Source organism: Heptranchias perlo, chromosome 4, assembly GCF_035084215.1.
Source record: "Heptranchias perlo isolate sHepPer1 chromosome 4, sHepPer1.hap1, whole genome shotgun sequence".
Classification (NCBI taxonomy): Eukaryota; Metazoa; Chordata; class Chondrichthyes; order Hexanchiformes; family Hexanchidae; genus Heptranchias; species Heptranchias perlo.
Genome location: NC_090328.1, coordinates 95,981,284 through 95,996,236, shown reverse-complemented (window position 1 = coordinate 95,996,236; position 14,953 = coordinate 95,981,284). Strand labels below are relative to the sequence as shown.

At 40.2% G+C, this 14,953-nt stretch overlaps 1 protein-coding gene across 1 annotated transcript in view; it reads right to left on the bottom strand.

The window, feature by feature from the left end:
* The window catches only part of melk (maternal embryonic leucine zipper kinase), a 114,293-nt gene that overhangs the window by 44,085 nt on the left and 55,255 nt on the right, over positions 1–14,953 (bottom strand). The window contains exons 8-10 of the mRNA XM_067982241.1: positions 10,567–10,665; positions 8,522–8,590; positions 5,345–5,443 (exon numbers count right to left, since the gene is read on the bottom strand). Coding sequence (XP_067838342.1) covers positions 5,345–5,443; positions 8,522–8,590; positions 10,567–10,665 — 267 coding nt within the window. The remainder of the gene's footprint in view (positions 1–5,344; positions 5,444–8,521; positions 8,591–10,566; positions 10,666–14,953) is intronic.

Genomic DNA, 14,953 nt, shown 5'->3' with positions numbered 1-14,953 from the left:
CAGTGGGGGAAGCAGAATCTATAATAGCTTTTAAAAAGGAAGTGATTAAAGAAAAATTTAAAAAGGTACGGGGAAAGGGTAGGGGACTAAGTGGATAGCACTTTGAGAGTCGATGTAGGTGCAATGAGCAGAAAGGCCTCCTTCTGTGCTGTAAAATTCTGCGCTTCTATGACAATCTCACTTATTTTAATTCTCAGTTGATTAAGAACACATTTGTGCCTGAGAAAATGGTTCACTCGGCAGAAATCTATTGAACTTTCCTGTCCAATCACACCACATTTTTTTTTGCTGACAGATGCGGTTCAAAAATATCTTCTATAAAAATAATTAAACACATTGGTGCTGGCATCAAAATAGTGCATCATAAGGATCACATTGCTGAAAGTTACGATTGAGGCCGTGAATATTTTACAAATTCCTCTGTAGTTAGACTCCTACAGATACCTTGCTCAGTTTGATTATTCATTGGATAATGGGTATTAAGGACAAAAGATCCTGTCAGAAGGCCAACTGAAAGGAAAATGAGAAAAATGTTTTTTTTTAAATTCATGTTGCATGAGTTATCTTGGTGGGTTTGTTTAGGAGCAAATCTACACTCACAATGCATCTCTCAGTTTGTCCTCCAGAGTTAGCACTGCCAAGTCTTTTTCTTCTTGGTTCTAGTGATGGGAGTCACAGTGCACTGAGTATTGTAGTTCTACAGAAGGGTGAAATCAACACCTCCCCTGATGTGCCTCTCGTATGCACCAAATTTTTCCATAGCAGCTAGAAAACCTCAGCCCAAGTGAAATTTCTAACTAAAGCCCTAGGTTCCAGACAGAAGGGTAGGCCTATGTGGGGAGAACTTCTTGCAGGCATTTCTAATAATTAATCAATTTTATGGTTTAAGTTTATTGACTTTATTTTCAGGATGGTATCATTTTATTATTTGTTGTAAACATTGTTTGTAGCTGTATTACACTGACCTGAGTGGAGAAGGAACATGGCAGCGAAAAACAATGTGAAGAAATTAGTTGATCAATTTGGTTAACTTTGTGGTAGTGACTAGTTCATGAATGGGAAAAAAAAAGAGGGATTTGATTGCTAGGTGTTCTACTGGTTACTTGTTCCTCATTAGTACTTTTTGATTCATATCTAGTAAATCTTGCTCAAATAATGCTGTTACTTTAAGGTGCAGCTGTTTGACTATTTAGCTAGTGGCAGTACCTTTCCAACTAACTGGGGAAGTCTGTAGAAGACACTGATGACCAAAGGACTATTTTGCTAGCTTGCAATTGTGAGCACTCAGCTTAAGGCTAGAAATTACCGTTAACAATATTAGTGGACGAATGTGTTGCGCATTTCTTTGATATTCCTTTGCCCACTGTGCTAACAGAGATGCTAGACTGCAGGGAGGCCACGGTATCAACATCAGAAACAACACTGCCAGTCCCAATTACTTGTGAGTGGCATCACAGAAGATCTGTTAGACAATCTCCAGGTCTCAACTGTTCCAGCACTCCTTGGCTGTTACGACAGAACTGAATCCACTGTCCTAGAAAAGAGTGCTGGAGGTTTCAGTTTAATATATGATGTATACGTCGGCCAAGCTCTCCAGTTATCTACGCACACAGCCCACTTCTGAACATACTACAGAAACTCAGTTTCTACCTGTTAGGGAGACATTTTTACATTCAAGAAAAGACAAATCAGAGAGCTACAAATCACCACACTGAACATGCTGGCCAGCAGAAGGAAGATTTCCTCCGTATGCTAGGTGCAGCGAAACCTGTATAGATTGGTTTACAATTTCACTACAGCTAATGCAGGGAGAACATCTTCCCCCATAATGTCCTTCTTTAAAAAAAACACTTGCAAGCCAGCTTTGAAGGGGCATGTTTCCACAGTGAAGCAGAAACAGAAGTATTACATTTCTAAATTACAGTCTCCTCTGATAAAAATATACATAGAAATACATAGAAGTTACAACACAGAAACAAGCCCAACACAGTGTTTACCTTCCATGCAAGTAAATAGTTCAAATCACAATTATCCACCATCTTACCATTTTCCTTCATCCACCTATCCAGTTTAATCTTGAATGTTGATATGGTTTCTGCCTCAACCATTAACCCTGGAAGTGAATTCCACATCCTCATGTCAGTGTGAAGATGTTTCACCTGTCCTCTGTTCTAAATCTCTTATATTTAATCTTGTATCTATAGCCCCTCATTCCTGACAAATACAACTACTGGAAACAGCCTGACGTATCAATCATGTCCCATCCTTTCATAATTTTAAACTCAACCATAATGCCTCGCAATCACATATGTTGTAATGAGAAAAGACCCAATTTATCAAGTTTGTTTTTTGTATTTAGATTTCCTCATACTAGGCAGTGCCCTAGTGAACAATGCTATCAAATCTCTCTATTACCATAGAAGAAAAAGAGAATTTCAATTCAAATAATCTGATAATTCAAATCTTTTTAGCACAAAAAAACTCACTTCAAATAATCACGAGTAGATTGTAATCTGAAAGGTTTCTTTTGGAAGGGTAGAGAGCAAGGTTCTCCCACTATGCATTTTATATGTTTTCTTTAACCTCAATTTTGAGTTTTTGATTCTATGCAACTCTGCATTTCTGGTTGAGCTATAGGGCTTGAATCTTATCAAGAAGTTAAAAATTAAAGAAATCAAAATTATGAACTCCTGGGATCACTGTATAATTGCCACAAGTTACACAGAATGTGCAGCACAGAAACAGACCATTTGGCCAACTGGTCCTAGCCACTGTTTATGCTCCACACCAGTCTCCTCTCACCCCTCTTCTTCTAACCCTATCAGCAAAACCTTCTATCCTTTCTCCCCCATGTGTTTATGTAGCTTCCCCTTAAATGCATCAATGCTATTTGCCTCAACTACTCTTTGTGGTAATGAGTTCCACATTCTAACCACTCTCTGGGTAAAGAAGTTTCTCCTGAATTCCCTCTTGGATTTATTAGTGACTATCCTATATGATCAAGGAAACTTCACTACCTTGGATGAACTTAACTAATTTCATTCAACAGGTGGTGATAAATATTTATCTTGAATTTCAGTTATGATTTTACTCAAGCTATAACAGAAGAGCTAAAACACTCCTGGTCCCCTCCTATTTCTCATTTACATACTGCCCCTCAGTGACATCATCCGAAAACACAACGCCAGGTTCCACATGTACACTGACAACACACAGCTCTAACTCACCACTGCCTCCCGCGACCCTTCCAATGTCAGTGATTTGTCACACTGCTTGTCTGACATCCAGTACTGGATGAGCAAAAATTTCATTGTGGTGGTGGGGGTAATCGGACATCGTGGGGGGCGGGGGCGGAGACTGTCGCTGTATGCAGGCTTGTTGGGCCGGGGGGGGGGGGGGGGGCGGGGGAAGGACTGCTGCTCCCCCAGGCCCTCAAGCAGTGCTATAAAAAAGGCACTTAAACCTGCAGTTTCAGGCTTTCTCACCTCCTCTCATGTAGTGTGATGGAGAAGGCCTGGGAATCCCGGCCCCCAGGGGCTAAAATCAAAAAAGCTTTGAAAATGGAGGCCAGCAGCCCACCTCCTGAAAGAGGGATGGTTGCCTGCCCCTCGTCTGGCCCCTGTCAAAACTGGAAATGGGCGGGTTTTAGATTTTTGCAATTGTTACTGCACCCCCCCCCCCCCACCCCCACCCCACTCGTTTTTTCAGGCTAAGATCATGCCCATTGTCTTTGGTCCCCACCACAAACTCCGTTCCCGAGCCACTGACTCCATCCCTCTCCCAGACCACTGTCTCAGGCTGAACTGGACCGTTCACAACATTGCCGTCCTATTTGATCCGGAGTTGAGCTTCCGACCACACACCCGCTCCATCACCAAGACCGCCTACTTCCACCTCTGCCCCGTCACAGCTCACCTGCTACTGAAACCCTCATCCATGCCTTTGTTACACCTAGACTCCAGTATTCCAATGCTGGCCTCCCATCTTCCACCCTCAATAAACTTGAGCTCATCTAAAACTCTGCTGCCCGTATCCTAACTCGTACCAAGTTCCATTCTCCCATCACCCCTGTGCTCGCTGACCTACATCGGCTCCCAGTTCAGGACTGCCTCGATTTTAAAATTCATATCCTTGTTTTCAAATCTCTCCATGGCCTCGCCCCTCCTTATCTCTGTAACCTCCTCCAGCCCTACAACCCTCCGAGATCTCTGTGCTCCTCCAATTCTTGCCTCTTGCTCATCCCTGATTTTTTTTTAAAAATCGCTCTACCATTGGTAGCCATGCCTTCAGCTGTCTTGGCCCTAAGCTCTGGAATTCCCTCCTAAACCTCTCCGCCTCCCTACCACACTCTCCTCCTTTAAGATGCTCCTTAAACCCTACCTCTTAGACTAAGCTGTTGGTCATCTGTCCAGTATCTCCTTATGTGGCTCGGTGTCAAATTTTGTTTGCTCCTGTGAAGCACCTTGGGACGTTTTACTACGTTAAAGGTGCTAGATAAATTAGAGTAGTAGTAGTAGTAGTAGTAGTAGTAGTTGTTGTTGTTGTTGTTGTTTTTGGATTACAAATAATTGTACAATTACAAAATTAAACGACATAGTTTGCAAATTTCATTCATTAGAACAGTTCCCAATGACCAGTGAATCTTTGAAACAGAATTGGAAGGGAATGAACAGATTAAAATAATCGAATACTCCAACTGCCTATTACATTTTGAAATGCCCCTTCCAGTGGCAGAAAATGGTAACTGCAATAGCCTGGAAAAAGAAATACACAAAATATTGCAATTCCTATTTTGTGCCAGTAAAGTTGCACTTCATACCTGTCTCTCAAAAGCCAATAGTGGCACAAACTCACTATTCAATATTAAAATGATGCATGTTTTGTTTTGAAGGAGGGTTAGTCATTGGCCTGCATTCAACTGTCATTAAAAAGCTTTATAATGGTTACAGATGTATTTGTGATTTTGTAAAATTTCAAGCTTGTAAAGCAAGCCTTCGGAAAATCCATTTGGTGTCAGATTTGGGAAACACTACAAATACTTTCTATATAAACATTACCCAACATTTATTAGGTCATATTCGGATCGGTAGCAGAAAGTTTTAAAGTTAAGATTCTTAAATGAACTAAATCCTAGGAGGCGCCCAGCAATAACTATTAAGCTTGCAATTACTAAACTCATTAAATGTCAGTGCTTTCCTGAAGGTCAATATTGCCATCTCTAAATTGCATAATTTAGAAAGTAGATCATACGGTGAGACAACAATTCAGGGTAGAAACGTCATTAATTAGAAATTGTGCCTTTAACACCAAGAACATAGACCATATTTTGCCTTGAAACACTCACTGGGTATCTGGTGTGCCAGTCAACTGGGCAGCTGTAATCTTGCATTAGCCATGGGTGGCTCAGAAGATGTTTTACTGTGATGCGCTTCTTTGGGTCCACCTGTTGGAAGGAATCAGAACTGTAATGGGCATCTGAATACATTTCTTAAATGCAAAATAAATAATTTAAGATCTAAAACGTTGGCAGTATTTATGATCCAACACATTGATAGCCATTAAACTTTTAGTAAAGTTCAAATTTAAGATGAAGATCTTTGGAGAATAATTAATCCTAAAAGTATTTGTCAGCTAAGAAATATTTCCAATAGCTGGAGCTTGCCTACATAACAGTCACTGCACTCCAGCAGCATTTCCCTGTGTGAACTACTTTGAGACACTTTAATGAAGGCACTATATAAATACAAGCATTTCACTTCATTTTTAAAAATTTCATTTAATACTTTTTGAATATTCTATCTGACCATCTTTTGGGAAATTAGTTCTTCAAAATTTATTATGTTTAAAGAAAAACCTATTTACCTTAAACATGGCACCAAAAAAAATCTACTTTTGTTTGAACAGTTATCACTTATTGTGTAGATGTTGAAAATTTAGCAAACATTCAATTGTGTTGGTTAATTTAATGTGTGTCTGAAATTCGTCTTTTCTTCAATCGTAAATTAGGTTTAGGCCATCACTCAAGGGACCATCTTGTCTAATTTACATGTCTATATTAATTCAGGTGGACGTGGCTGGGCTATTAATATGATAGTGACTAGGGAGACAGAATAACTCAATTGCCCTTACTTTCAAAAAGTTTTAGTATTGCTCAAGATTGTAACCCAAGTTCACATGGAAATAATCCACCATACAAATTAGTTGAGGTGATCACCCAATGTTTAGTACAAATTGGTGCGACGCTACTTGGAAACCTTTAAAATGATACAAGATGACCGCTAACACTGTTGTAACAAGTAATATTTTAATTCAAAAAAGTTACCCTAAAAACATTTTAAAAGTTGGACCTTCCAGGGGATGTGCATCAGTGTGTGACTTTAGGGTAGAGATGGGATCAGCTACCCCAGCTTTGTACCTGGAAAACTAGCAAGATCGCTACCACTGCCTGCTCTTGCTCCCTTTCTGCTTCAAAGCTGAATGCATGGTGCACAGAGTCTCCTCACTACCTACTTGCCTCCCACATACCCTGCGGCCAAACAGTGCAGCAACAGAGCCACTAGCACAAGAACATTTAATTAAGATTAGGAATGTCCTCAAAAATAGTGTGCGCCAAACGAACCCTGACCTTCCAGGTACCTCTTCAGATCCTGGTGGGTTATTCAATCCTGGGGCTACCACAGCTGAACCTGACCCTGTCCACATATGTTCACTTAGTGATTCCCCCATCCCCAAAGGGCACAGAATCCGCTTAGAAGCCAACCCTCACTTCTAGCGTGGCCAAAATCAACCAACTTATAATGGCCAGGGATCACATCTGGAACATTCTTGGTGGGCTCAGTTCACCACAACATTGTGTATCAACTCCTGAGCCAGCAGGAAAGCTCCGATTTCTGTTTGCAAACTCGATCCTAGGCATATTTCCAATCACAAAGAGAGAGAAAAATGCCTGAACAATCTTTAACTGAGCTTGGTTTATGACTTGAGTAAATATTGTAGATAAACAGGACTGCCAGGTTATCACAGTTTGAGGAGTAAAAGTGGCTTTCCTGACATCACAAAACAAATCTCTTCCACTTGGCTTTAGATCTTGAAGTGATTTTTTCTCAATACTAAATGAATCTATCGTGGAGGACAATTAATTCTCACTTAGCAATTCATTACTCTTAAGAGCCAAACTCGTCAGGTTAGCCCAATTTTCTCCACAACTTCCAATTATCTATTTGAGACAGCAGAACAAGTCTGTGAGAAAGGGCAAGAGATTGACACTTCTCTCCAGAGTTCATTTTGCTCTTGCCAAACTGAATTTTTGTTCCTATAATCCTTACAATTCACATACAGAAACATCCCTCCCAAAAAAACAGGAAGCTGCCGAAGCAGCTTGCTAGTTCCAAATCCTGCAACAGAACCTCTCCAACATCTAACAATGTCATCAAAGCCAATTCTGTACACCCTTGTATCAAACTTCAGCTGAACTATAGATAAACCTTATTCATGCCGAGGAACCCTCTACTTTCTACATTCATGCTAGATGTCACCAGACATCATGTAGTTCATTCCTAATGCTGGATGTGTGGTACCCCCTCAATGACATGTTCATACTTGGGTGGCATCCTTGTAAGTGGGATATTTAAACAAAGGAGGAACCAAAATGCCCCCTACGTAAAAGGCAATCCAAGCAGACACTGATCCTGAAGTACCTCATACACCAAGGTGGCCATTTTTGTTCCTCCTTTGTGACCAAAACACAGGCCAATCTTCAAAGCATCATATGCTACTTCACACAAAAGAAAACTGATAGTTCATTACTATCTTTTACATTTTATTGTTGAATATAACTTGCTTAAATAGCCACGGCTGGCATCAGGGAAGTGGTTTGAGTAAATTACTGGTACTGGCTTGACTGGAGATGAAATGAAGTTCTGTATTTAAAAAAAAAAATCTTAAAAATGTAAAGTGGACCAGTACTTTGGATGTCCAGCAGTAAGTAATTTGACAATGATTTGTTTAACTACATTCTCGTGAATGTTAAGTTTCCAACCTGACTGCTGTACCGCACAGACTGCATTTACAAAATGTCAGTTTCCAACTAAATGGAGTTTTGTTAAGATCTAGTCACATGTAATGGTGACTCTCATCTTGTGTGTGGGTCGTGGATTTTGGAGTTTTCTTGGCTGGAATGTTGACGGTTGTCTTATATTTGGGTTACTTTATATACATGTATACATGGTGACGTTCACAAGCTCTGTATATTTTTTAAAATGGCATCTGTTGCATTTTGTTAGAGAACACATCTTGTGGAAGGTGAAGAACTTTGACAATGCTTGTGATGTGCAATGTTGAATGACTTCACAGTGGCCATTATCATCATCACCAGGCCACATACTAACAAAAATCATAGCCAACAAGTTCAGAAGCTTTTTTTAAAAAAAACAACAGCAGCTGAAAAAAAAACATACTTTTTCAGGTTTCTGAGAACATTTCAAAAATTGATTGCAAAGTAATTGATTCAAGAGTATTCTACCTGCAACATTTGATTCAAAACCAGTACACTCGTAGGTGACAGCCATTTAGGTATGTTATATTTTCCCCTCTGTAAAAGAAAACAAAATATAGTTTAAAAAAAAGATTACTTGTGTTGGAACATCTTCCTTATTCCTCAACTGGAAGCAGGTTCCATGTGCCAATAGGAGTAAACTCAAGTTACCACCAATAAAAATCCAAGTCCGTTGAAGGCACAGTGACATTATTCGTACAACTCTTCCCATTACATACTTCTTAAAAGTCTTTGATGATGATAGAAATCTCTGAGATAAGGAGCATGATTTTAACTTGGAGCTGGGAACCTAACCTGTTCCTAGGTATTCGTGTAGGGAACCAGAAAGCCAAATGAGTACGTCACAATATGTGATCGCAACTCAATTGAAGGAGAGTATTTGTGCTTCTGGGTTTCCCACATGCCAGGCAGCCAGATTGACAGGAAGGGAAAGGAGTGGCAAATTAGAGGGGGGGGGGTGGGAGGGAGAGAGAGATTGTGGGCCCAGCACAAAATCAGGAGGTCCAGCATCAAGGATTGGGTCCAGCATTTGTAGGGTGGGGGTCCTGTCACGCCTGCCGAGCTTGGAAGAAGCACTCCTGCTCCTCTGGGCCCACAAGCAGTGCAATGAAGGCACTCACCACATGGATCTGGCCCTTAGCGCCTGCTTTCACCTGACATGAATCGGAAGCGATGGGAAACCCGAACAAGTATGGTTAAATTAATTTTATTTTTGTAATACGCAAAAACTTAAGTACCTCAACTATTTCAATGAGGTATAATGCCCCTTTAAGTATCGGCCCACCAACTTTAAATGGGGCGGGGCTTCCCGGTGTCTGTTGTGCGCATGCATCCAAACGCGCCTGGGTCAAACCCGGAAGTGGCCGCGCTCCAAAAAGCTATTATTTTAAACTCCCACCCACCCCCCCAACACACCTGTTCTTGGGGGTTAAAATTACCCCCAAGGAGTCACTCAATGCAAAGGCTTTAGGGAGGAGAGATCAGCAAAAAATCACCAAGGGACTTGGGAAGGCAATAGACAAATGGAGAAAAGGAGAAAGGTGAAAACGTGATTAAAATTAGTCAACAGAAAATTGGAGCGCTGCGGGTCGGGCATGCTGACCTTCCATATCTACGCTCCTGTCGAGCGAGGCTCCATGCTGGGAATGCAGCCTCACATTCATGGTATACTGCCCTCCTGCACAAGGTGAAAGGTGTGAAAATGGCTGCCAGCCAGGAGACCAGCAGGTAAAGACATTATTTAAGGATTAAAATCAGAAAGAATGTGGAATTAGCATTGTGCGTTTGTCATCTCTGTTATTTGAGCCCCATATGCTCCAACATAAACGACCAACACAGCTTAATGCATAAGACAAACATTTATAAATCTGAACTCCACGTGCTTCTGTATTTTTAGTGCACAATCAATTTTTAGCTGACTTGCAGATTCAGAATAAATAAAATACATGAGAATTTTCCTTAAAAGACGCAAGGAGCGACTCCACAATCAGCACTCCCAGGGAGCAGCAGATTCTGAAATCACCCACTCAATCTGAACTTTTTCTTTTTACATTTTTGCCACTTCTCTGACCTCCACCCTGATGACGTGATATTTTGCTGGGGTGCTGTTCCATGGTGCCCTCCAGTGCCTCACCCAAATGCCCTTTATTCACGAGTATGCTTTGACCGTGTTGGTAACCTATTCACGCATGCACACACAAACAACTTCTTTAGTTATGATTTCAAGTTCCGCCAGAACATGGTTATACAGATCTTTTACCATTATACATAAATTATCCAAGTTACTGGAAATTCTAACATCATTATTCTGCCTCACCAATTTGAGCTTCTATAAATTATATGGATGCTGAATAGCCCAACATGGCAACGAAGCTGCAAGAGGTGTGATCTTCTGCATTGACTAAAACAAAATACTACAGACATAAACAACGGAGAAAGAGAGTGAGGACAAAGAGGAAGTAAGAATTTGCTTATGCAAGTACTATAGACAATGCAAGAAAAAAAATCCTTACCATTATTTTCCTGTACAGAGTCATCACATTATCATCATCAAATGGGAGAAATCCACACAGAAGTGCATACAAGAGCACCCCCATACTCCAGATGTCGGCCTGTTAAAAGAAAGACTAATAATAAAGCTGTAGAGCATAAATTATCTTAATCTGAAGCATACAAAGGACCCAAGCAGATATATCATAATTGAGGCATTTGCACACATGTATTAAGTGATAATCATAATATTGTGTAACCCCATTAATCCCCATCATTTGCTAGCTTCATTCAAGTAAAATCACTTCATTAGATCCTTTGAAGATTCATTTTCAAGCCAAATTATAAATCCCATTTTCTATCGAAGCCAATTAGGAACACAGGAAATGTTAGGCGAAAAAAAGCCCAAGGTTCATCTAGTTCGCTTTCCACCATCCTGATAGTTGCATGATACAATGATAATGGAGTTGTTGACTAATCATGGCAATCAATCTCTATCAATTAGTCTGCAATAGACCCAGACATGCAGCAAGGAAAACCCCAGTGGTGGAGAGCTTTGGGAATCTCAAATTGCTCATATACTGTATCCCAAAGTATTATTTTCTGAAAGAAATCTATGTAATTTGCATTTGAATGAATGAAAACTCTGCCTCCACTGTCTTCCTAGGGAGCCATTTTTACCACTTGCTCACTGAAATAACGTTTCCGCAGATTGATTTTGAATTTACCCCCTTCAAGCGCAGGCCATGTCCTCTGGTTCTACTGTTCTGGACAAGGTGAAATATCCGGTCATGAATTATATTATCTTGTCCCTTTAGAATCCTAAAAACAGCAATCATATCACCTCTCGACCTTCTCTTTTCCAGTGAAAAAATTACCAATTTACATAATTGCTCCTCATAACCCAATCCCTCCATCCCTTCACTGTATCCTTTCAATAGCTGCAATATCCTTTTTGTACTGCAGTGACCAGAACTGCAGTCGTACCAATGATTTATAATGTGGCAGAATTACCTCAATACTTTGGCTCAATATTTATCTTTTAATACATTCCAACATCTGATTTGCTTTACTCACTGCCACTGAGCATTGGTGCGATAGCTTCAATTTGTTGTCAATCAGGATCCCCAGATCCCTTTAATTTTCCATGCACATTATTTTCTCTCAATTTAAGTAATAGTCCCTTCCTGGAATTTTTTTGTCCCTATGTGAAGCACTTTGCATGTCTCTACTTTGAATTTCACCTGCCGCCTACCTGCCCAATTCCCAAGTATGTTCAAATCCTCCTATAGCTTATGCAGTTTATCTTTAGCATCTACAAACTTTATTAGATTTGTATCATCTGCAATTTTGTCACTGTGCTTGTGTATCCTATCTCTAGATCAATTATGAAGATATTAAAGATGTCCCAAAACAGATCTGTGTGGGACCCCATTCTCCCAGTCTTTTGACAATCCCCATGTCACCATCTGCTTTCTATTAGTCAATTAGGTATCCATTGTAAAATATTTCCATTAATTCTTGCTTTATTTTCAGTGCCAGCCTTTCCAGAGGAACTGTATCAAAGGCCTTATTGAAATCAAAGTACACCACATCCACTGAGTTATCCCCAACAAGCTTCTTTGTCATACCCTCAAAGAAAAGCAGTAAGTTAAATTGACAAAACCTCCCCTTCATGAACCCATATTGGCTATCTTCTGATTTTATTTCTATCCAGATGCTCCATGATTTTATCTTTAATTAGGGTTTCCATAACTTTACTGACATCAAACTCACTGGTCTATAGTTTCCTGGGTCACTTTTGCTACTTTTCAAAAAAGGAGGAACATCTGTCTTTCTCCAGTCCCCAGTGATTTCTGGAAGATTTGTGCCAGAGTTCCTGCAATTTACTCCCTTGTTTCCATTGTATTCAGCCCGAGATTTATTTACCTTAAGGATGTTCGGCAATCAAGCTGGAAGCAATGCGAAAAGTGTTACAACTTACCTCTGCAAAACCCTCTAGTTCCCTTTCTAAATCAAATAAGTTACCCTTGATAAAACCTGATGCAAAAGACTTACTTAGCACTTCTGCAGCCTGTGTAGCATCAGATGTTCTGCCCTCACACAATCCCACATTTTTCTTTTTCTCTTACTATGACTCGAAAAATTATCCTTCACGCTTCTTGTTATATTCAATTTGAAGTTTTTTTTGCCATTTCAATGCCTTTTTTACACTCCAAGCATGCCTTTTGGTATTGAATCTGTCTGAATTCTGTACCATTTTCCTTCATGACCTTAAATGCTTTCCCCCCCTTCATAAGTAGCTTGGTAGTCCCGTTCACCAGGCAGAAGTGCCTTTGCTTCGCATGGCCACACATTGGTCCATTGCATTCAGAATCACCTCCTTGAAGGAACTCCATAGTTCCTCCACTCTCCTAGCCATATTCAAACCTGCCAGGCCCACTCTGACAAGACTCTTAAGCACAAAGTTGATCCTCTTAAAATTTGGCAATTTTGTTTGGGTTTTTGTAGCCTCTCCAATTAATGTAATGTCAAATGTGATCACATTATGATCACTTAACTTAACCAGATAAATGTCTCATTTCCCATTACACTTCATAAGAGTAAAAGGTTAAGTTGGTATACCTATGGTGGACACTGTGAAGTCAGCAGAAAATTAGGGATGGGGCAGAGCCAAAGTCATGGTAGCAGTGGGAGGAAGCTCTCAATGTTGCATGCTAAGCCAGGGACAATTAGAGAATCTGTCGTCACTTAGCATCAGTCCCATGGAAGTATTGACCATACACTGCATTAAAAGCCTTAAATGAAAATTGAAATCAATCTGTAGACCCAAATCTGCCCATTATAAGAATCCCGAGCAAAAAATCATAATAAATCAGGAGTGTCTAAGCCTTTTGTCTTCAAAGGTCTCTTGGGAGCATACAATGAAGCCTTGCAGGCAACATGTGTGTAAATAAATTTGCAGATTAATGGGAACATCCAGTGGAATTTTATTATTGTGATTGATTTGGCCAGTAGCCTAAATGATCAGTATATCAGAAGGTAGCAATACTACTAATTCCATGGTGCACGATGTGTATTGTATGCAGAGCAATGCTGCTCAGCGCTCACTGATATTTTAAATAGCTGCTCAGCCCCTTGTTATCGATGTGCCACTCAGAATTTGAATGCAATAAAAATAGTATTAGTGCTTTTATTTTATTTCATTTCTTGCTCTCCATTCCAAACCAGCATTCTTCAGCTGTCTAAAGTACCAATGACACAAGAGATTTGCTGCTTTTTCTCTGAGCCCTGGGAGAGCCAGCTAACTGTGCTATTCTCCTGGATTTGCCAGTAGATAGTGCAGCTTGGCTTCGTATAAATTGGCTGCAGTGAGGTGCTTGTTATCTTATGTGTACGTAGAGTGACTGTGACAGTTTGGCCAGTGGCCATGCTCAAGTGCTGACGTCACCATGTCACGGCAGACAATAGTCAGACATGTACTTAATCATGATATTGTGTTATTACTGGTAAAAACGTGCTACCACCAAAACAGTACGATTACTGGCTCCAGGAAGACCGCTGATGGTTAGGAAGATGCAGTTGAGGCGGTGGGGTGGGGGGGGGGGGGGGGGGGGGGAAGAATTTTATGGGACGCCACTCTTTCTAAAAAAATTAAATTTGGCAACTGCATCTCTGTGCCATTAGCTACGCAAGACCCACAATACAGGAGCTGATGATAAAGAAAACCAGCTACAGAGGCATCCTCAGGATCTTTTGCAGATAACCAGGTTGAGGACAATTAGGAGTCTATTTATTATGGTCATTACTCCCTCATATGCTAGATCATTAAAACTGAGGCAATTGCCTGCCTGCAATGGGGAAATGTCACCAATGCGATTGCTGCACTCTAACTGCATGGAGCAGTATAAACAATTTCAGTAACATAGTACCAGATGGTTTGTGACTTTGGGAAGTACATGTTGCTTATAAGTGACTGATCAATGCCACTTATGAAGAAAAGTTAAACGTTCAACCAGGAGATGATTAGGATATAGATGAGACATATCCCATAAGTAGTAAAAGGTGGTACAGCAAAAGCTGGTGTTCCTTGGATGATTGGAGAAATTAAAATGAGAATTAAAGCAGAGGCACATGACCACTCTAGGGCTAATAATACAGAAGAAACTCAAGCCAAATATAGAAAAACAAACAAGGAAAGCATAATAGATTAGAAAGACTAAGAGAAGGTATGAGGAAAGAATAGCAGGCAATAGAGGGAAATTAGTAAAAGGGTTTTATAAACACAGCCAAAGAAAATATCAGCCAATTTGAAATGAAAAAATAAATCTTGGAGGATGAAGGAATGGTCAGGCACCAAATAAGTACTTTACTATAGTTTACAAAGAAGAACATGGTAGTGGGAATGAA